We start from the raw sequence: 22560 nt of genomic DNA, 5'->3' as shown, positions 1-22560 counted from the left end.
ATGCACCTCTTGGCAGTCACCATCCATCTGTCAGTGGAGGTTTCCGTGTTGTTATGATGCTAACCAGGTTTCAGTGGAGCTTCCAGACTAAGATGGGCTAGGAAGAAAGGTCTGGCAATCTGCTTCCACAAATCAGCCAATGCAAATCCTATGGTCCAAACCCCCAGTGATCATGGGGACGGCACAGGACTGGGCAGCGATTCGCTCTGTTGTGCGCTGGATTGCGATGCGTTTGAGGACAACTCAACCGCAGCTAACAAGAATAACATCTTCTAGGCATGGGAACTTTGATCTAACTCGTGGTCAATAAACTTTTTCTGTAAAGGATCAGCAGTAAATATTTTAGGCTTCCTGGGTCTGTGCGGCAACTACCTGACTCTGTTGTAGCATGAAAACAGCCATAGAGAATACTGGAACGACCGCACACAGCTGTGTTCCAATAAAACTTTATTTATGCACACTGAAATCTGAATATCATGTAATTGTTACATGTTCCAAAATATTATTCTTCTTTTGATTTTTTTCAACCATTTTAAATTGTAAAAAACATTCTCAGCCTATAACAGTATGCCGAGAGCCCACAGGTTATAGTTTACGAACCTCTGACCTAGAGATCGGAGTTCGGCATCTCAGCAACGTCTTCAAGGAACAAAAGGAAAGTCATTTTACAGGTCAGAGAAACTCAGGACACAGAGATGTTTCAAGAGCAAGTAGAGGGAATCCATTGTCCTCTAGGCCCCCTAACTGTAACCAAACACAAACTTTTTCTAGTTGCCATGGAGTCGATTCCAACTCACGGTGACTACATGTGTCAGAGTAGAGCTGTGCTCCACAAAGTTTTTCAATGGCTGAGTTTTCAGACATAGATCATCAGGCCTTTCTTCCGACGTGCTTCTGGGTAGACTCCAATCTCTAACCTTTGAGTCAGCAGCCAAACACATTAACCGTTTGCACCAACCAGGGACTCCTAAGTTTAATTAATCCTTTTAAAAAGCTAAGCTTCACTGGCCAAAATAACTACTCCCTTTTTGGAGGTTCAGTGAAGCACGACTCTCAGAAACAGCCAAACTCGGCCACAAGGACAGCAGATGGAGACGGAGACGGAGGTACAGTGGCCCAGAGGACCAGTGCCAGCTACAGCAGCCTCAGCAGGGGCTATGGGGACAGCTACGAAAACTCTGATTCTCTCTTCCTTCTTCTCTAAACTGGTTACAATAGTAACTCCAACCTTAACAGGTTGTTCTGGTGCAACAATGAAACAACATACGTGAACTATAAAGTGTAATATAAACCTATATATGTAAGGTGTCTAGGTTGTCTAAACTTAACGGTGTTCTTTGATGGAATGAATTGATTTTCCTTTTGACTACCACTAAAGGCTTCTCACTTTCTTACAAATCCTCCAGGGTGGCTATAGTCAAAGAGACAGATAATAACGAGTGTTGTCAAGGATGTGGAGAAAGTGGAACCCCCATACATTCACTGCTGGTAGGAATGTAAAATGGTGCAGCCACTATGGAAAGCAGTCTGGAGTTCCTCAAACAGTTACGCACAGAGTTACCATGTGGGCCAGCAATTCCGCTCCGTGATATATACTCCAGAGAAATAAGAACACACACCCATACAAAAACTTGTACATGAATGTTCATAACAGCACTATTCATAGTAGCAAAAAAAGTGGAAATGACCCAAATGTCCATCGACTGGTGAATGGGTAAATAAAATGTGGTATTTCTATTCAATGGAATATTGTTCAAAAATATAAAAAGGAATGAAGTACTGATATATGCCATGACATAGATGAACCTTGAAAACATTATGCTAAATGAAAGAAGCCAGTCACAAAGGACCACCTATTGTATGATTCCATTGAATTGAAATGTCCAGAGTAGGCAAATCTATAGAGAGAGAAAGTAGATTAGTGGTTGCCTAGGGCTGGAGGGGCTGAGGTGGGGAGGTTGGGGTGTGAGGGCTAAGAGGAACGGGGATTCTTACTGGGGTGATGAAAAAGCTCTAAACTGTACTATAGTGATGATTACACAACTCTGTGAATATACTGAAAACCACCCAATTGCACATTTTAAGTGGATGCACTGCATGGTATATGAATCATCCCAATAAAGCTATTTGAAACATCTTCCAGGGAATCTTGCATTCCGTCATGGCGCAAGTCCCAACTCCTCAGCATGGCGTCCAAGGCCCTGCACGATCAGCCTCAGCCCATTTTTCCTGGTTCCCTTCTCGCTACTGCCAAGTCCACATCCTCTTCCCTGGCCATATCAAACCACGGTCCTCGCAGTCACTTTACTAAACGGAAACATTTATTGAGCAAACCCAAAATTAATGAATTCATACGTGTATTCAGCACATTTTATTAAGCGTCCAATAGGTGTGTGGTGCTGTTCGAGACAAGAGTTCTGCCACTAGGAGTTAACATTTGAACCTTTCTCTGCACATGCCCTCCGTCCTGCCCTGAGTGATTCTTTCCCTCAGGTGTCTCTGCCAGGCCAATCCTACTCATCCTTCATAATTTAGGACAAGTGTCATTTCCTCCCAAATGACCTTGCTAGCCTTCTCTCCCCAGGAAGGAGACAGGTCCCCCATCTGTGTGATCACAGCACCCTAACCCTACCTCCATCACACTGATGTCCCTTGCTAGACTGTGAGTTATTCTAAGGGCAGGACCTTAGCCTTTCTGCCCGCACAGCAAGTTCACTGTGGGCATAAGTGCTTGTTGCATGAGTAAATGAATGACCATCTTCTATCCTTCCCCTGGAAGATGGTTGAGCTTGGCCTTGGATATAGCAACAGTACAACTGAAAAGGAACTGCCGTGTTATTTCTCACACGTGGTCTACGGCTAACATTCTGGCTGATTCGCTCCCCAGCAGAAAATCTCTACAATTCATTTCTTCTTTTCTAACGTAACAACTGAATTCTTGTCGAGCTCCTGGTTCTCTCACCTCCCTGACATTTTCTTTTCTCCTTGATCAACCTGTAGGCTGAAGGGAAGACATCCTTTCCCCGTCCCCTGGCTATTTGTCTTCAACAGGCTCCCCTTCAGCTCATTGCCTTCAACACGATTACTTACAGTGGATCCTCATTATTCATGAATTCCATTATTTGGAAGTTCCCAACTCGATAAAATTTATTTGTAACCCCAAAATTAATACCTGTGGGGCTTCTGCCATCATTCCTGGACATGTGGAGCGCTGCGAAAAATTTGAGTCACCCAGTGCACACGTTCACAGCTGATGGGAACAAGTCGATGCTCTCCCTTCTTGCTTCGGCTCTCAGGCTGCAGACAAGTGTCCTTTTCATGATCTATTTCGTGCCACATTTTTTTGCATTTTTGCGTTCTCTGTTGGTGATTTTTCTGTTTAAAATGGCCCCCACATGCAGTGCTGAAGTGCTGTCAAACGTTTCTGAGCGCAAGAAGGCTGTGATGTGGAAATTGATCTGGCACTTCCTCAAAAAGCCAGAAATGGAAGTTCCATATGATCCAGTAATCCCATTTCTTGGAATATATCCCAGAGAAATAAGAGCCATCACATGAATAGATATATGCACACCCATGTTCACTGCAGCACTGTTCACGATAGCAAAACGACAGAAACAACCCAGGTGACCATCAACATATGAATGGATAAATAAATTATGGTGCACACACAAAACAGAATACTACACAACGATAAAGAACAATGACAAATCCGCGAAACAGCTCACAACATGGATGAATCTGGAGGGCATTATGCTGAGTGAAATTAGTCAGCTGCAAAAGGTCAAATATTGTATGAGACAACTATTATAAGAACTCAAGAAAAGGTTTAAACGAGAAGAAAACATTCTTTGATGGTTACGAGGGTGGGGAGGGAGGGAGAGGGAAATTCACTAACCAGATAATAGTAGACAAGAATCATCTTAGGTGAAGGGAAGGACAACACACAATACAGGGGAGTCAGCACAACTGGACTAAAGCAAAATCTAAGAAATTTCCTGAACACAACCAAACACTTTGAGGGACAGAGTAGCTGGGGCTGGGGTCTGGGGACCATGGTTTCAGGCAACATCTAGGCCAATTGGCATAACAAAGTTTATTAAGAAAATGTTCCGTATCCCACTTTGGTGAGTGGTGTCTGGGGTCTTAAAAGCTAGCGAGGGGCCATCTAAGATGCATCAACTGGTCCCAACCCACTTGGAGCAAAAGAGAATGAAGAACACAAAAGACACAAGGAGAATATCAGCCCAAGAGACAAAAGGGCCACACAAATCAGAGACTCCATCAGCCTGAGACCAGAAGAACTAGATGGTGCCCAGCTACCACCAGTGACCGCCCTGACAGGGAACACAACAGAGAGTCCCTGACAGAGTGGAAGAAAAGTGTGGAGCAGAACTCAATTTCATGTAAAAAGACCAGATTTAACGGTCTGACTGAGACTGGAGGAACCCCAGAAGACATGGTTCCCGGACACTCTGTTAACCCAGAACTAAAACCACGTCCAAAGTCCACTCTTCAGACAAAGATCAGACTGCACTATAAAACATAAAATAATACTCCTGAAGAGTGTGCTTCTTAGTTCAAGCAGATACACGAGACCAAATGGGCAGCTCCCGTCCGGAGGCAGGATGAGAAGACAGGAAGGGACAGGAGCTGGTTGAACAGACGCAAGAAACCCAGGGTAGAAAGCGGAGCGTGCTGTCACTTTACAGGGATTACAACTAATGTCACAGAACAATATGTGTATAAATCTTTGCAGGAGAAATTAACTAGAGCTGTAAACTTTCACCTAAAGCACAACAAATAAAGAGGAGAAGAAAAAAAAAAAAAGAATGCTGTGATGGGCCTTACAGAGAAAACAGCTGTATCAGGTAAGTTTCATTCAGGCATGAGTTACACTGCTGTTGGCCATGAGCTCCATGTTAACCAATCAACAATGTATATTAAATAAGGTTTCTTTAAACAGAAACACACATAAAACAAGGTTATGTATAGACTGGTTGATGAAAATGTTGTGACCAGAGGCTCGCAGACCTAACCCTGTATTCCCTCTAGGAGCAATGGGTCAGTATTCCCTAATTCCGTGTTCATGGCAACTTTATCGAACATAACTACCATGAATAATGAGATCTGACTGTACTTGGCACAGATCTTGGAGCTGGCCCACAGCAGAGCCACATCTACAAATCATCAACAGCAGCCCCTAACTGGCTTACCATGCCCCCTCTCTTCAGCCTTTCAGACAGCTCTTCAACCTCCAAAAGTCCAGTCAAATCCAAATGGTTCTTACCATTCCTAGGAGTCAGCAAACTACAGAAATGACTGTTTGGAGCCAGCAAACAAGTACTGATCCCTCCCCTTCATGTAAAAGTTTTAGGTATGCATTTTATCTATTAATCCTTTCAGTGTCATTCGATTTCTTTCACTGAGGTATATGGGCATAGTTTAAGCTATAGATTTCACTCTTTTTTAAAAAAATATATTTCTTCTTTTAAACCAAGTTAATATGTATAGATGTTGTCTATAAAGTGTCAGAAAGATATTAGAGTGGAGGGGGAATTTTTAGTAATTACCTAGGAGTTCAAAGTCATGCTAAAAATTAGGCAAAATGATTTTGAATTTCAGGTGTTTGAAGATGCCACTGGGTGTTTTTGTGAGTCTGTAACAAAACAGCAGACTCTTGGTCTTTTGACACTGAACTGCTCGAGGTGTTGGAATACTCTTTCTTAGAAGCTGTAACAGGTCTTGGGAACCTTTCTCTTATCTGGTCCCTGCCTCGGCACTGGGTGATGAGGATGATGGGGTTCACTGTCCAATTCTGTCTACTCTTGCTTATGTTTACAATTTTCCAGAATAAAAGTTCAAAAAATAAAAATGTAACCTGAGCATGCCAGCTCTGCTTAAAATCCCTGTGGTCTCTGCCGTGCTTACTGGGCAAAATCCGAACCCTTCTGTCAATTGCGCAAGGCTTCTCCTGACCTCCTTCCTGCCCAAGGTGGAGCCTACCACTCTCTCTTTTCTACCTCCCAAACAACACCTTTCTCTCGCAGACACTTTTAAGACCTCTGTGAACATATGTATCTACCTGTCTGTCTCCTTCTACTAAACTAGAAGATCTTTGAGGGCTAGGAGCATACTAGCTTTTGATTTTTATATTCCCAATGCTTAACATGGCACAGAAAATGCTTCACAAATACACTGGTTGGAAAAAAAAAAAAAGACGCATTGCCCAACATGTTTCCAGACTAACTCGTGGTTTCTCTTCCACGTCCACGCATTCTACCTTCTGAACTATCCCTCCTTCCAGAAAACACCAAGCATGCCCTTTCACAGATTAGATCATCTGCATAAGCTTTGTTCCTTATCAGAAACGCCCTTCCCTCCTTTTCTTAGAAAACTCCTTTAGGTCCTAGTCCAAATGTCACCTCCTCTAAGAAGCCCTCCCGCCTTCATACAGTTAACAGCTTCCTCCAATAATTCAGCAGTTTGCTCTCCTTCCACTTCAAACTGGTTGTTGCGCCTCTTTGTTACCTACCCCTAAGCAGAGGGCCTTACACACAGAACCAAAACCCACTGCCACTGAGTCGATTCCGACTCATGGTGACCTTATAGGACAGAGTAGTATTGTCCCATAGGGTTTCCAAGGAGCAGCTGGTAGATTTGAACTGCCGACCTTTTGGTTAGCAGCCAAGCTCTTAACCACTGGGTCACCAGGGCACTGATTTTACAAACACAAAGGTGAGAGAATGAGTCAGCAGCTCAATTGCCTGAGTGCACAAGACCTTCAGAGGATGATAAGAATCCCTCTTAATTAGAATCCCCCAGCCTGTAGTTTCTAACATCCTACTGGGCCCTTCACCATCTCTCTTCCTGCTGTCTCAGCAACTACCCTTCTTTTCATGGTTCTACACAACCTTTAAGGAGCCATAGTGGGGCAATGGTTAAGCGCTCGGCTGTTGACCAAAAGGTCGGAAGTTCAAACCCACCATTGGCTCCGCAGGAGAAAAGATCTGGTGATCTGCTCCCGTAAAGATTACAGCCTAGGAAACCCTATGGAGCAGTTCTACTCTGTCCTATAGGGTCACTAAGAGGGGGAATTGACTTGATGGCACCCAACAACAACGCATAACCTCTACACGGTGCTTTAGAGCGTTTTCTAGGTTCTCCTGCCTTTTGGAAGCAGGTCTCTCTCAGTTTCCCAGCATCTACCCCTTGGTTCAGGGCCAGTACTCTGTAGGTGTCTGTCATGGTTTGAACTATGTCCCCCCCAAAATGTGTGTATCTATTTGGCTGGGCCATGATTCCCAGAATTGTGTGGTTGGCCTCCATTCTGTGATTGTAATTTTATGTTACTTAGGATTAGGGTGGGATTGTAACACCACCTTTACCCAGGTCACATCCCTGATCCAGTGTAAAGGGAGTTTCCCTGGGGTGTGGCCTGCACCACCTTTTATCTCTCAAGAGATAAAAGGAAAGGGAAGCAAGCAGAGAGTTGGGGACCTCATACCATCAAGAAACCAGTGATAGGAGCAGAGCGTGTCCTTTGGACCGGGGTCCCTGCACAGAGAAGCTCTTAGTCCGGGGGAACACCAAAGGGAAGGTCGACAGAGAGAAAAAGCCTTCCCCTGGAGCTGATGTCCTGAATTTGGACTTGTAGCCTACTAGACTGTGAGAGAATAAACTTCTCTTCGTTAAAACCATCCACTTGCGGTATTTCTGTTACAGCAGCACTAGGTGACTAAGACAGTGTCCTTTTCCCTATGAGCATCCACTGAGCTCACGTCTGCAGAATTCTCCTGTAACTCCGTATTCCTCTCTGCTATTCACCGTTTCGCTTCCTCCCTGAGGGACAACTGGATTTCACCTTGCCTCTTGTTGATAACTCAACTGACCAAAAAATGCTTGGTCATTATAAATTAAGATATGTAAACAATCCTTCTACCTAGAATATACCTGTAATGCTTGTTTCAACTTTAAAACAAAAAAATATTTTTGACAACACGTGCAGTGTTAAAGGGGTTTTTCTCAGTCTCTAACTTCACTTGCCTTATTAGAAATATATATTTTAACTGCTAAATACTGTGTAGAATTTTGTGTTTTCGTCTTGGAGCCAATCCAAGGAATTTTAATTACAAAAGAGGCAAAGCAGTGAGGTATGGTGGGAGAAACCAACGCAGGACAAAATCAGACTTTGCAGTCATAATACAAATGGTAGGAATCACAGCTGATATTTCTCGAGCACTTTCTTGCCAGGCACCATGCTATGTGCTTTCTACCAATTATCTCATTTAATTCTCACAACTCCATATGTTAATAATACTGTAATCTTCTAACGTCACCCAGAGCCCTCGTGGCGCAGTGGTTAAGAGCTCGGTTTCTAACTAAAAGGTTGGCAGTTCGAATCCACCAGCTGCTCCTTGGAAACCCTATGGGGCAGTTCTACTCTGTCCTATAAGGGTGCTATGAGTCAGAATCGACTCGACGGCAAAGGGTAAGGGTGAAGTCACCCAGCTAGCAAGTGGAGGCGCCACTGTTTGAAAAGAGGCAGTGAGATTCCAGGATCCAGCTCTGAACCACTCCTCAAAACTGCTTCCCTCGTCAAGGGACAGGTTCTGTTGGTCGCTCTGACACCAAATGGTGGTTTGACTTTGGCTAACCTTTCTGCACCTCCATTTTCTCACCTGCAAAATGAGGAATCTGACCCGAGGAAACTCACAAGGCATTTTCTTCTAACAGGCTGTCTTGCTGAATGAACCCTAGAGTCAGCATCACTGAAAAGTTTTATGACAAATTGTCATCATTCTGAAAGTTCATACTGAAATCAATCAGAAAACACACTGTTGTTGTTAGGTGCCCCTGGAGTCAGTTTTTAACTCACAGCGGCCACATGTGACAGACAAGAACTGTACCACAGGTTTTCTAGGCTGCAATTTTTATGGACGCACATTGCCAGGTCTTTCTCTCGTGAAGCCACTGGAGTGGGTTCAAATTGCCAATCTTTCAGCCACCAGGGCTCCTTAGAAAACACAATAAATACTTCTAAGCCCTAAAACAAATCTTGGAAATCCATCTAGCAGGACAAACAGATTAGAAAATTTGTACAAGAAGTGCTTAAAGAACAGGAATCATATTTGGTGAAATGCAGACAACCTTGAAATATTGATTAATCACAGGTAAAAGGAATGGAGTACAGTTGCAATTGATACATCCTCCTTCTAAATCTATTGATCACTGTATTACTTTTTAAATGTGGCACTTCAAAAGAAGACTGGCAGGCGTCAACGTATTTCTAAAAATCTGTTAGAAATCTGAAGTTTTATTTCAATTAAAATTACTTTAAACTGCATCTTAATACCTAATTATTGAGTTATAATTCCTAAAATAATTTCTCATAATTAATAGACTCAAAAGAATTCAAAATGGAAAATGTGTGTGAAGTTATATACAGAAACATCATTCTTTCTAGAATGGATTTCTCCCTAAAAGCTGATTTTTAACTATTTGTAAATTAAATCACATTCTCCCATTGACATCCAATATAAATTAGTGATAATTTAGCTATATTTCCTGTTGCTATGCACTGTACGTAACTTCTAATCTCTTTAGGTGTAAATTTTTCTCTCCATTCCTACTAAAATCAGCCTCTACATCAAATGGGTAAGGTGACTAAAAAAAAATTAAACATACCAGGAAATTCTTAATTCCTTCTAATTCCTTGTTTTAACAAACCTGGTTTATTAGACTCTACGTATATACCCACCCACCCCAATCCCATCAAGTAGATTCTGACTCACAGCAGCCCTACAGGACAGAATGCAACTGCCCCGTAGGGTTTCCAAGGCTAGAATCTTTAGGGAAGCTGACTGCCACATATTTCTCCTGAGGAGCGGCTGGTGGGTACGAACAGCTGACTTTTTGGTTAGCAGCCGAGCACTTTAACCACTGCGCCACCAGGGCTCCCCCCATGTATACAGCACACACTAAAAACGAGGCTTAACTTTCGACATTCAATGTAGGTGGCAGATAAAATGGCATTTAAAAAAAACAACTCAATGGCACTGTAGAAAGCTCGCTGGTTTTAGCGTGAAACCGACAAGAGCTTGAATCTTGGTTCTTCCCTATACTGGCTCTGCGGCCTTTGGCACAAGGTGCTATACGAGCTTGTTTCCTTGCCTGAAAAATGAGAATAACCCCACTCACTTAGCAGAAACGTTGCTGTGAGGATTGAAATATTCTATGCATCGAGCTTAGGTGTCTGCTACAGTACGCCTTCAATACATGGAAACGCTTATTTTTATTAGGAAGTCAATCAATCAAGTACAGAAAGGGAAATAACTTGCTTGGTTTTTTTTGTTTTTACTGTATTTCTAAAGTACAAGTTTTTCTGTATCTATATTGAGTAAACCATAGCAGCTTTGGAAAGAGAGCGGGGTCGTAGAAAATTAAGACAAAAACTAGTATTCGTGTTCCCTCTATGGATAAACGACACCAGGGTTGAGTCACATCTACTGTTGTGAGCACAGTTAAGTTACTGCTCCCCTGCTTTTGGCCCCTTTACCTCCTAACCAAAAGGTCGGCAGTTTGAATCCACCAGCCGCTCCTTGGAAACTCTATGGGGCAGTTCTACTCTGCCCTATACGGTCGCTATGAGTCTTTACCTGATTCTGTGACTGCCTTCCTGTTGAGTATCTCCAATCTGCCATTCACTTAAAAGCCGGCAGAAGAACAGGCATCAGCAAAGATGAGGGAAATACAAACTAGTCGTTAGCCACCGATGGTGAACTGCATTCTACAGGTTTCGTTTTTAAAATATAGAATTTCTTGAAATAAGGTCAGCAAAGCATCTTTAACAGGAATCTGTTACTGTTGTTTTTTTCTCTTAAGCACAAGAGACAATTGCAAAAATGTAATTTCACCTTTTATACGCTGCTCAACTAGCCAGCAATATTTTTTCTTTTAAAATTTATCTACATCAGCCAAATACTTTCAGTTAGACGCTGTCTTTAAACATAAAGTGATTAAAATATACTTTAAATATGTTGAAAACTGCCAATTTACAGATGAAGAAATTAAGAATAAGAAAAACTCAGTGGTAAATGCCTTTGTAAAATTTTAAGTGAGAGCCTTCTAGATGGATCAGACTTTTCCTTGGTTGCCACCAAATGGTCTCCTCCATACTGAATGAGGGACCAGGCACACTTAGGAGTGCCGGACACAATACAGGGGCACCCCACCATAAGAAACACCTTCCTCTACAGAGTGTCTCACCAAATAGAGGCACTGGGGAAATGTGTTGGCATTACTACAATCCTTACCACGCGCTTCCAGCTGGCTCTCTGGCATATAGAAAACATGACTCCAATTATAAACAGCATCTGGAGAACTAATCTAACAGAACAGCCACATGTTAAAAACTATGATGCAAGGTCAATCCTCACAAACAGTGGAAATTATTTTGTCTGTTCCTTCCATGTACAGTGGGCACTGCTGCTTCGGGCTCTGGGCATAAACACAGAAGGGTTAAAGTCCTGGCCTCGTTCTATTCCAGTGATTCAATGTGGGCACCACACGTTGGGTAGACAGGAGTAGCAGTGTAGAATGAGGTGAAAATGAGGCACTTCAATCTAGTCTTCCCTATACTCGAATCCTTTGAAATTAAGAACTTCTATCATTTCAGCTGATATGTGAACATCCATACAGAGCCCCTTAGAACGTGCTGAAGTACTTGAGGTCGGAGACACGATGCACATTACAAGAAGTATGTGCTGCCGGTTAAAACACATGCCTGCGTCCAATGACAGTGTATACCAACACGTTCGCAGTATAAACGTGTGTTTGCATATGTAAACACGCGTCCTCGAGTGTACTCGTATACCTTTTCTTGCGGTAGCAGCATGTAAAGATATTAACTGAAATAAACTCCCAAGGCTGCAGAAGCAGCCCGTTGGTGTTCAATTCAGTCAGAAGAGAGATTTACATTTCAGTAATCTCCATCACGTGCATCCCGGCTACGTTACATTCCATGGGAAGGTCTGGCTTTGCCTCATCCCAGTAATCCACTCACATTCCAAAGGTCTCAGTGTCCTCAACGCATACAGCGCGGGTAAGAACCAAACACATGTAAGTAAGTGTGTGCTCCCCCTAAAGGGACACCCTCCCAGCAATCAAACGGGAGCAGCCCTAGTGCCTTCTGGGAGCCCACCTTCCCCCAGCCCAGCCCCAGTTTTCCTCTTGGACGCCCACAGCCGCCCTGCACAGCCTCTCTTGCAGTTGAATCAAAGAAAAACTATGATTATGCTAGTAGGACTCTAATTTTGAAAAGACATTAGCCAAGCCACAGTCACTTCATTACTCCGCACTTCAGAGGCCGGCGAAGAACCGACGGACCCTAAATAATATTTGTTCTTCCAAAGGGAACCAGCCAAGCCCGCCTGGCCGATAGGAAAATCTGCCTGCCCAAGGAGGTAGCAGTGTCCAGCGAAGAGACGAGCTGCTGGCTGGCCAGCAGCTAATGCTTTCCCTGTGAAATCTGCTGCCGAAAACTTTTGCCCTACCTTCAGTGACCCTCCCGAGTGGGCTCTGAGAGCTGCTTCTGAGCCGTCCGGGGGCTCCTGCGAAACGCACCGCCAGCCAGGCGCTTGCACCTCGGCAGAGGCTGCTGCCCAGTCCGTGCCGAGCCGTCCCTCCTCCGGTTCTTCTGCCCTGAGTCGCCGGCATCCCGGCATCCCTTCTCGGCCCTACTCCAGATCTGATGTGCGGGAGCTCTTCGGCTCACCTGGAGATGCCGTTGCGCGTCCCCTCCCCCACCTCCCCACATTTGGTCGCCAGGCATCATTCCAAGAGGGGCCAGCAGCGGCACACCAAAATTCACGGCCATATTTTACTCTAAAGAGGCATCATTCAACAACTCCACAAGTCCCCAGGGCGCTTAGCGCCGCCGAGGCCAAACCACCTCTCCAAAGTGAACCCCCGCCCCAAGCCCCACATCTGTAACGCAGCCCCGCAAAGCCAACGCGATGCTATCCCGGGTGGAAGAACAGTTAAGAAGCCCATGAGGGAAAAGCAGGTGTAATAATTTTTTAAAGCTTAATAGTGCTGCTCCAAACAAATCCTCTAAGACCGCATCCGAGTTGCCCCTGTAACTGTTTCCACATCCTCTTCTGGGGAAGCATATACATGAATGGTATATGCACGGAAGCGATCTGCGTTTGGCTCTGGGCTGCGCTCGGCAAAGGGCGGCGTGTGTCGCGGTTGGGTAAAGGGCAGATGTCCCCGGAGTCCTCCAGGCGGCAGACGGCGGCGTTGCCCCCAGCCCCGGACCGGCCGAGTCCCCTCTGCCGCCCGCGACTGCCACCCCGACGCGCCCCGGCACTCACCGTCCCGGGCGTCCTCCCCCCGACTGCAGGGGCTGCAAATGTGTTTGATCTCCTTGCCTAGTTGACAGTGGATCACAAAGGACACGTTGGTGGTGGTGGTGGGGGCGGGCTCCTTCAGGGGCTTCATCCTCAGAAAATAAAAAGCTTTCTTGGGGGCTTTCTGGGCGTTCGCGCCTGGCAGCGCGCCCTCGCTGCAGCCGGGCGAGCGGAGCGAAAGCCTCTCCAGCTTCACCGCGCGCGTGGGCTCCGCCATCCGGCCCCCGGGCGCCCTGGGCCGGGCGCTGCTCTGGCCCCCGCGCGCTAGCCCTCGCGCCCCTCCGCCGCGCCACCATGCCCCCGCCCCGCCCCGCACGGCGTCTCTGCTCTGCAGCAGCCAAGGCGGGGCGGGTTAGGGAAGGCGCCGAAAGGGTCTCGACCTCGCCAACCTCGCCGCCCGAGCCGATCCAAGTCCCCAGGCCGCAGGAGGGCTTCCGGGATGCGCGGCTCGGTGCTACCTGAGACGTTCCACTCCCACCTCTCGGGGACTCCCTGGTGCCGCCTCCCCTCGCAGCCCCACCCCTCCGCAAATCTCAGCCCCAGCCATTTCCAGCCGCCTGGCTTTGCAGCTCCCTTCCCTCTCTCTTGAGCTCCAGGGCAGCGCGCCAGCTACCTCTCCCCGTCTTCAAGCCCTCCGCTGCCCAAGGAAAGCAAGACGGACCTTGCCAGGCAGCTGCCCTGGGAGCCCTCGGGGCGAAAGCGAGGGCCTCTCTTGGGCCAGAACAAATGACCGTTCTCTGGTGGGTGCAACCCCACGTCGATGGACTTCCATCCTGTTACAATGTAATTGATGTTTTCATCCCCACTAGAAAACTTAAAAAAAAAAAAATTTAAAAAAAAAACAAAACACAGGAAAAGAAAAGGCTACTTTTATCAATACTTAGACACAGCTTGCAACTTTGGGATCCCAGCTGATTTGGATGAAAACCCCTTAGTTAGTTGTCTAAAAAAAACAGAAAATCAAACCCATTGCCGTCGAGTTCATTTTGACTCATAGCGACCCTAAAGGGCAGAGTAGAACTGCCCCACAGGGTCTTCAAGCAACTGCTCGTGGATTCGAACTGCCAACCTTTGGTTAGCAGCCGAGATCTTAACCACTGATCCCAGGGCATCTTAGTGGTCTTAGCCCCTGCAAAAGGCTTAGCGAGGCAAAGGACATCAAGATTTTCCAAGAAAGAGCCCAACCCATATACCCATTGCTGTGGAGTCGATTGCGACTCATAGCAACTCTACACGACAGGGTACAACTGCCCCATGGAGTTTCCAAGGAGCACCTGGTGGATTTGAACTGCCGATATTTTGCTTAGCAGCCTTAGTACTTAACCACTATGCCACCCGGGTTTCCAAAAGAGAGAGCAGTGTCTTAAATAAGGTAAATCTACGGCTCAATAATCAGTTGCCACGGAGCGGCCTCCTCTTGACTCATGGTGATGTCATGTGTGTCAGAGTAGAACTGTGCTCCACAGGGTTTTCAATGTTTGATTTTTTGGAAGTCGATCACTAGGCCTTTCTTCCAAGGTGCCTTCAAGTTACTGAGCCCTGATTTGTTGAGTGTATTGTGTTTTTTCTTTTTTTAAAATCACATCATGTCTAATAAACCACCAATTCACACAATAATGCTAAAACTCAAGTATTGTGAGTGTTACATCACCAATTGCTGAGCAAATAATCCAAGACGCTGGACTATATGAAGAAGAACGTGGCATCAGGATTGGAGGAAGACTTATTAACAACCTGCGATATTCTGATGACACAACCTTGCTTGCTGAAAGTGAAGAGGACTTGAAGCGCTTCCTGATGAAGATCAAAGACTATAGCCTTCAGTATGGATTACACCTCAACATAAAGAAAACACAAATCATCACAACTGGACTAATAAGCAACATCATGATAAACGGAGAAAAGACTGAAGTTATCAAAGATTTCATTTTACTTGGATCCACGATCAACACCCATGGAAGCAGAAGTCAAGAAATCAAAAGACACATTGCATTGGGCAAATCTGCTGCAAAAGACCTCTTTAAAGTGTTCATAAGCAAAGATGTTGCCTTAGAGACTAAGGTGCGCCTGACCCAAGCCATGGTATTTTCAGTCACATCATATGCATGCGAAAGCTGGACAATGAATAAGGAAAACCGAAGAACTGCCGCCTTTGAATTGTGGCGTTGGCGAAGAATATTGAATATCCCATGGACTGCCAAAAGAACGAGCAAATCTGTCTTGGAAGAAGTACAACCAGCATGCTCCTTAGAAGCAAGGATGGCCAGACTTGGTCTTATATACTTTGGACATGTTGTCAGGAGGGATCAGTCCCTGCAGAAGGACATCATGCTTGGTAAAGTACAAGGTCAGCGAAAAAAAGGAAGACCCTCAACGAGATAGATTGACACCGTGGCTGCAACAATGGGCTCAAGCATAGCAACGATTGTGAGCATGGCGCAGGACCGGGCAGTGTTTCGTTCTGTGGTGCACAGGGTCGCTACGAGTTGGAACTGACTCAACAGCACCTAACAACAACAACACGTCACCAATTAGCTAGGACTTAAAGAAACCCCATGTCACAATTGCCTTGGGTGCTTGTTTTAAAAATAGAGACATTGGAGCCCCAAGTCTCCAAATTCTGATGTATTAGGTCAGTGTAGGGCCCAGGAAGATGTCTCTTTAATAAGTTATCCAGGTATTCTGATGCACAGCATAAGGGGAGAAACAGGTGTTTACAGCCAGGTCAGTCTGCCTCCGAGCCTGTGTTCCCTCTAAACCACAACGCACGCCCTCTTTTCCTGCCGACCAAAACAGTGTCGGTTAAAGAATGCACTATCACCACCAGTTGCTTTCAGGAACTTCCTCAGTGTTAATTTTTTAATATCCTGCGACTGGCATTTCCACCGGAGGCAGGTCCCCGCTAGCGTCTCCTCCAACTGGGCAAATTCTATACGCGCAGCTCACCACACAGGTAAAAGGGCCAACAGTTCACCGGGGATATTAAACTACTATAGTATACTATCCTTCTGATCACTCTAATTACACCACTCCACCATTTATACCATTTTTCATCTGCAAAATATTCTGCCCAAATTGCACCAGTCCAAGTTTTATTTTCATTCAGTAGTTAGAGAAGGCAGGAGTCCAGCTTCTGGACTGCTCTGGAGGGACAGGTCAGGGACTGAAGTGGGATGCAGGATTTGGAGGTGTGCTTCCTTTCATTGGATCATACCCAGTTCCCTCCCAGTGCCCATCACAGGCTGCGGAAGCCCTTCGCTCCGCGCCTGGATTACCAGCCAGACCAGCCACAGGTAAATCTCACTGTCTCGGCTCGTGTCAGATTCACGCCCCTCGGTGCCTGGCTAATTTTAAGCCTTATCTCAGAGATGACAAAGGACCCATTTGTTATACCGCTCGAGTGGATGAGAGAATTGATTGCATGGTGTTATGGGAAAACATTTGTTGTTCTTTTTTTCTAATCCGCAGGCTCCTCCCCAAAACTTTATCACCCCTGAACTCTCTTCTGAAAAGAGGAGGTGCATATGTATAGGCAAATTACATCTTTTCTGAACTGTCTTTTTAAAATTGCACATCTTTCCTGTCTTCCCCATGGGTCAGAAAAGTGGACCTACTTAAACCCCACATGGCCTCACTAAAATGACTGAGCCCACAGCAATATTTATTCACTTGCCTAGTGCTAACCCAGACCTGAGCATCCTGTGTGTCTCTGTCCTAGCTGGCCGAGAGGCATTGTGAGTGTAGCACAGAGAACCACCAGCTCAGGCGCAAATGTTTAAAAATATCCTCTGCAGTTGCGAGGGGCTCTTTATCCAAGTTAAGTGTCTCAAAGGCCTAAGGTTTACCTCAGAGAGCTATTTCCCTTGTTTGTCCTCCGGAATTTGTAGCCTCTAACTGTACCGTCCGGAAACCCTGGTGGCATGGTTGTTAAGACCTACAGCTGCTAACCAAAAGGTGGGCAGTTCAAATCTACCAGGTGCTCCTTGAAAATCCTATGGGGCAGTTCTACTCTGTCCCCTAGGGTTGCTATGATTTGGAATTGACTCAACGGCAACGGGTTTGGTTTGGCTTAACCGTGCCGTCCAATACCTTAGCCACTAGCCCCATGTGGCTATTTACATATAAATTAATTTAAATTAAAATTCCGTTACTCAGCTGCACTCGCCTCATTTCAAGAGCTTACCAGCCACGTGTGGCAGTGGCTGCTGTACAGGATAGCACAGGTTAAAGATGTGTTAACCATATTTTCTAGTTTCTGCAATACGATGTTTTAACATCCACACCAAGTAACTCTTCCCCACTCATGTCTGCTATAGCTAGACAGAAGCTTCCTCAGTTTCCGCTGAGGTAAACACCCCCAAGCCCCAAGGTGTGAGTTTCAAATATCACTGACCAATAAATTCCCCGCGTGCTCTGACCACTCCCTGTCATGTTTGGTGAGAAAACCCCAAGAAAGCGCTTGCCCGCAGTCCTGCTCATCTCTGCCTTGTGACTGCCCCTGCGTCTTCCTCGGGTGGCCCTGCCTGGCATGCTGTGAATACCAAATCAGCTGCTGTGAGCCCACTCCGACTCAGGGTGACCCCTCGTGTGCCAGAGTAGAACTGCGCTCCATAGGGTTTTCGATGGCTGTAATCTCATGGAAGTAGATCCCCAGGCCTTTCTTCTGAGGTGCCTCTGGGTGGATTCAAACTGCCAAGGACTGTGGACATAATAAATATTTAAACGTTTCTGGCCTTCCTCTCTTGCTTTGTGTGCCACCTTACCATATCTGAAATATTACTATTATATCAAGCTAAAACAATAGAACATTTCCATTATCACTGAAAATTCTATTAGACTGGGCCGCTCTTACAAGATACATGAATTTCATCTCCAATTGTGACAACAATAGACTCTTTTTGTTACAACAGAGGGTGGTGGAGAGGGACCAAACCAAAACCAAACCTATTGCCGTCGAGTCAATTCCGACTCACAGTGACCCTAGAGGACAGAGCAGAACTGTCCCATAGGGTTTCCAGGGAGCAACTGGTGGATTCAAACTGCCAACCTTTATGGTTAGCAGCCAAGCTCTTAACCACTGTGCCACCAGGGATCCAAGGTGGAAAGGGAACCAGAATGGAATATGTCTTAGAGTTGGCAGCACTTTGGAAGATGCTGTCCATATCTAATGGCCCCCAGAACCACCTTGCCTCTGAAGCCCAGTGGCAGGGCAATGTGCACAATTGTCCCGTATTTTCTCTGGATCCTGAATGCTGCCAGGGTGGGGCCTTCTGCAGATGATCATTGCCGTAACATGCCCAAAGATGTCTTATACGGAGTCTGTGCTTGTCTCATCCCAGAGACAAATCTGTGTTTAATTCTGATCCTTATCATTACAGTTCAGAGTCTCTGGATGGGGCAAACAGTTAACACTCTCACTGCTGACCAACACCGGAAGTTTGGAGCTTCAAGTCCATCCAGAAGCACGCCGGAAGAAAAGCCTGACAATCTACTTCTGAAAAATCAGCCACTGCAAACCTATGGTGTACAGTTCTACTCTGACACACGCGGGACTGCCGTGAGTCGGAATCAACGGGACAGCAACTGGTTTTAATTACAGCCCAGCTATATGGCTGCAGCTGATAATCACCTCCTTGCATTGATAGGGGAAGAAAATGGGCATCCTACAGCCCTGTAGAGAAAAAATATCATGGGATGCTTTTCACTTTTAAAAGAAAGGGGGAACTCAAACAAATCCTTGTACGCCAATGTTCATTGCAGCATTATGCACAATAGCCAAAAGGTGGAAACAACCTAAGTATCCATCAAACAGATAAAAGGATAAACAAAATGTGGTATATCCATAGAATGAAATATTATTCAGCATAAAGAAAAATGAAGTTCGGATACACACTCCTACATGGACGAAACTTGAAAACATTCTGCTGAGTGAAATAAGCCAGACAGAAAAGGACAAATATTCTATGAACCCATAAAGGAAATATCTAGACTGGGCAAATACGTAGAGACAGGAAGTAGATTCGAGGTTACCAGGATTGGGAAGAGGGAGAATGGAGAGTTACTGCTTAATGGGCACTGAGCATCAGTCTGGGGGGAGGACAAAGTTTTGGAAACGGATGGTGATGATGGTCACACATCATTGTGGAAGTAATTAATGACACTGGGTTGTACACTGAAAATGTTGTACTCAGTGAGATGGATTGGCACATTTTGAAAAGGATTAAAATGGCAAATTTTACATTATAAATATTTTACTACAATAAAATAATTTAAAAAAATACCAGTCTTTCATCATTAGGTATTTTCTCCATCAATTGATTAAAAAAAAAATAGAAAGGGGGAAATCTCGACACGAAGGAGAGTCTGGAGCATCCTGTCACTTATAACAAGAGCTCTCAGCATGGAGCCTCTGCAGCTGGCGTGGGATTTCACCCCAGGGATCACTCCCAATGGCACTTAGCTACATAGCAATCTCCTTCCCATCCCCTCTTTAGGATACACTTAACTTGTGATCCCCTTCTTGTAACTTGCAACTCAAAGTGTGAACCCAGGCCAGCAGATCCTGGTTCCCCAGGAACTTGTTAGAAATGCAGCATCTCGGTGTCCCACCCCAGAATCTGCATTTTAACAAGACCACCGAGTGATTCAGATGCACATTAAGGTTTGGGAAGCACCTCCTAGGAATCAGCTCAGTGATGATATTGCCTTCTAGAGGAAAACACAATATCTTGATTCCAATAGGATACTCAATAACTGAAAGGATCCCTGGGGCGTGGAGCTTAAAATTTAATAGGACAGGGAACACATCTAGTGAAAAGGCGTGTAAGATTAACAGAGCATTCCCCGCTGAAAGAGTATGTGCCTTGGAAAAGCTGTGCATTTAATATCTGAGTGAGGGCCCTCTGTAAAGGGAGTTTTGGAGTGATTAATATGGAAGAGATGGAGCTTATGAAAAAGGAGTCCCCCGGGAAAGTTGATCTGAAGCGGTTTGTGGCAGGTGGCAGAGTGGAGAGAATGCAGGGGGGCTCAGGAGCGGGGCAGCCATCAGCCTAGCCAGACTGGTAGATCAGCAAAGCTGCTGTTGTTAGTGGCCACTGAGTCCACCCCGAACCATGGTGACCCCATGCACAACGAAATGCTGCCCAGTCCTGCGCCATCCCCATGATAGGTTGCTGATCCGATCACTGTGGTCTATAGGGTTTCACTGATTTTCAGATGTTGATCACCAGGCCTTTCTTCCTAGTTTATCTCAGACTGGAAGTTCTGCTGAAAACTGTTCAGCATGGTAGCGACAAGCAAGCCTCCATTGTGGGATGGGTGGTGGCTGCACATGAGGTGCTTTGGCTGGGAATCAAACCTAGATCTCCCGCATGGAAAGCAAGAATTCTACCACTGACTACCACTCACTTCAGCCAGGCAAGGACCACAAATTGGGCTTTGGGGAAGACTAGTGGCATTAGGGAGCCCTGGTGGCTCAGTGGTTAACAGCTCGGCTGCTAATCAAAAAGTCGGCAGTTCGAATCCACCAGCTGCTCCTTGGAAACTCTGTGGGGCAGTTCTGCTCTCTGTCCTGTGGCAACTGGTTAGTGGTATTAGGTGGATGTGGAAGGCAGCTTCAGGCTTTTCTGTCCCCCAAGTTCTGAATGTGAGAAGCTGCGTGTAAGCACTTGTAACTTAAACTTTGTTCAGCTTTCTGCCCCTCCCTACTTTTGATGCCCAGCAGCTCTTAGGCTTAAAGGAAACATCAAAATCAAAGTTCAGGGTAGAAGTTCGGATAATTACGCTTTAACTCTTGTGCAAAAGACACGGCAAAAATACAAAATATTAACCTCAGTGCAAAGCACTGGTACCACTCAAAGAAGTTTCCTTACGTAAAAATCACTGCACATAGCTGATGGAAGAGAAGGTGTTTTGAAATCTTGTTTCCGTCCTCAATATTTTTTTCTTTCATTTGACCTCAGGTACTCTATTACATTTTCCTCCTGCTCCTGTCTGTATACTTGTCCCTAATCCTCCCCAGATGTTAACGGTATGTTAGAGTCCTAGTATAAGATTACCAGTTGCAGTCAATGTCAGTCACAAATCAAAACCAACAACAGGGTGAGTTTTGCTCATTTAAAAAAAAAGAATACCAGCTGCTGTCAAGCCGACTCCAATTCATGGAGTAGAGCTGTGCCCCAGAGGGTTTTCAATGGCTGTTTTTTCCGAAGCAGATCGCCAGGCCTTTCTTCCGAGGCACCTCTGTGTGGGGTCAAACCTCCAACCTTTCTATAGCAGTTGAGCGTGTTAAACAACTGCACTACCCAAGAATAGCATCTATTTTTCCCCAGGTTTGATCGGTGTTAAAACAAAAACAGTAAGCTAATTTACAAAGAGCAAATTTAAGAAGAGAGTTAAATATTACTTCCAAATGGTTCATGAGTACAGAACTGAGCCGTTGACTTGGCTCCTGACTCATGGCAACCCCGTGTCTTACTGAGTAGAACTGCTCCATAGGGTTTTCTTGGCTGTGATTTTTTTTTTTTTTAATTGTGGTTTAAGTGAAAGTTTACAACCCAAGTTAATTTCTCAGACAAAAATTTATACACACATTGTTATGTGACCCTAGTTGGAATCCTTATAATGTGACAGCACAATCCCCCTTTTCACGCTAGGTTTCCTGTGTCCATTCAACCAGCTCCTAACCCTTTCTGCCTTCTCATCTCGCCTCCAGACAGGAGCTGCCCATTTAGTCTCGTGTATCTACTGGAACTAAGAAGCACACTCTTCACGAGCACCATTTTGTTTTATAGTCCAGTCTAATCTTTGTCTGAAGAGTTAGCTTCCGGAATGGTTTCAGCTCTGGGCTAACAGAGATTCGGGGGCAATGTCTTCTGGCGTTCCTCCAATTTCAGTCAGACCATTAAGTCTGGTCTTTTTACATGAATTTGAGTTCTGCATCCCACTTTTCTCCTGCTCTGTCAGGGACTCTCTGTTGCATTCCCTGTCAGGGCGGTCATTGGTGGTAGCTAAGCACCATCTAGTTCTTCTGGTCTCAGGCTGATGGAGTCGCTGGTTTATGCGGCCCTTTCTGTCTCTTGGGCTAATATTTTCCTTGTGTCTTTGGTGTTCTTCATTCTTCTTTGCTCCAGGTGGGTTGGGACCGATTGAT

At 45.4% G+C, this 22560-nt stretch overlaps 1 protein-coding gene across 1 annotated transcript in view; it reads right to left on the bottom strand.

Annotated features, from left to right (window-relative positions):
• Window positions 1–13827, bottom strand: part of PHACTR1 (phosphatase and actin regulator 1) — a 322629-nt gene extending 308802 nt beyond the window's left edge. Inside the window, exon 1 of the mRNA XM_023737446.1 lies at window positions 13374–13827. Within this exon, the coding sequence (XP_023593214.1) occupies window positions 13374–13626 (253 nt within the window). The 5' untranslated portion in view covers window positions 13627–13827. The remainder of the gene's footprint in view (window positions 1–13373) is intronic.
• Window positions 13828–22560: the final 8733 nt, after the last annotated feature.

The sequence above is a fragment of the Trichechus manatus genome, unplaced genomic scaffold (assembly GCF_000243295.1).
Source record: "Trichechus manatus latirostris isolate Lorelei unplaced genomic scaffold, TriManLat1.0 scaffold00103, whole genome shotgun sequence".
In the NCBI taxonomy this organism is placed as follows: domain Eukaryota; kingdom Metazoa; phylum Chordata; class Mammalia; order Sirenia; family Trichechidae; genus Trichechus; species Trichechus manatus.
The sequence above is the reverse complement of the archived record's forward strand: the minus strand, read 5'-3'. Positions and strand labels throughout refer to the sequence as shown.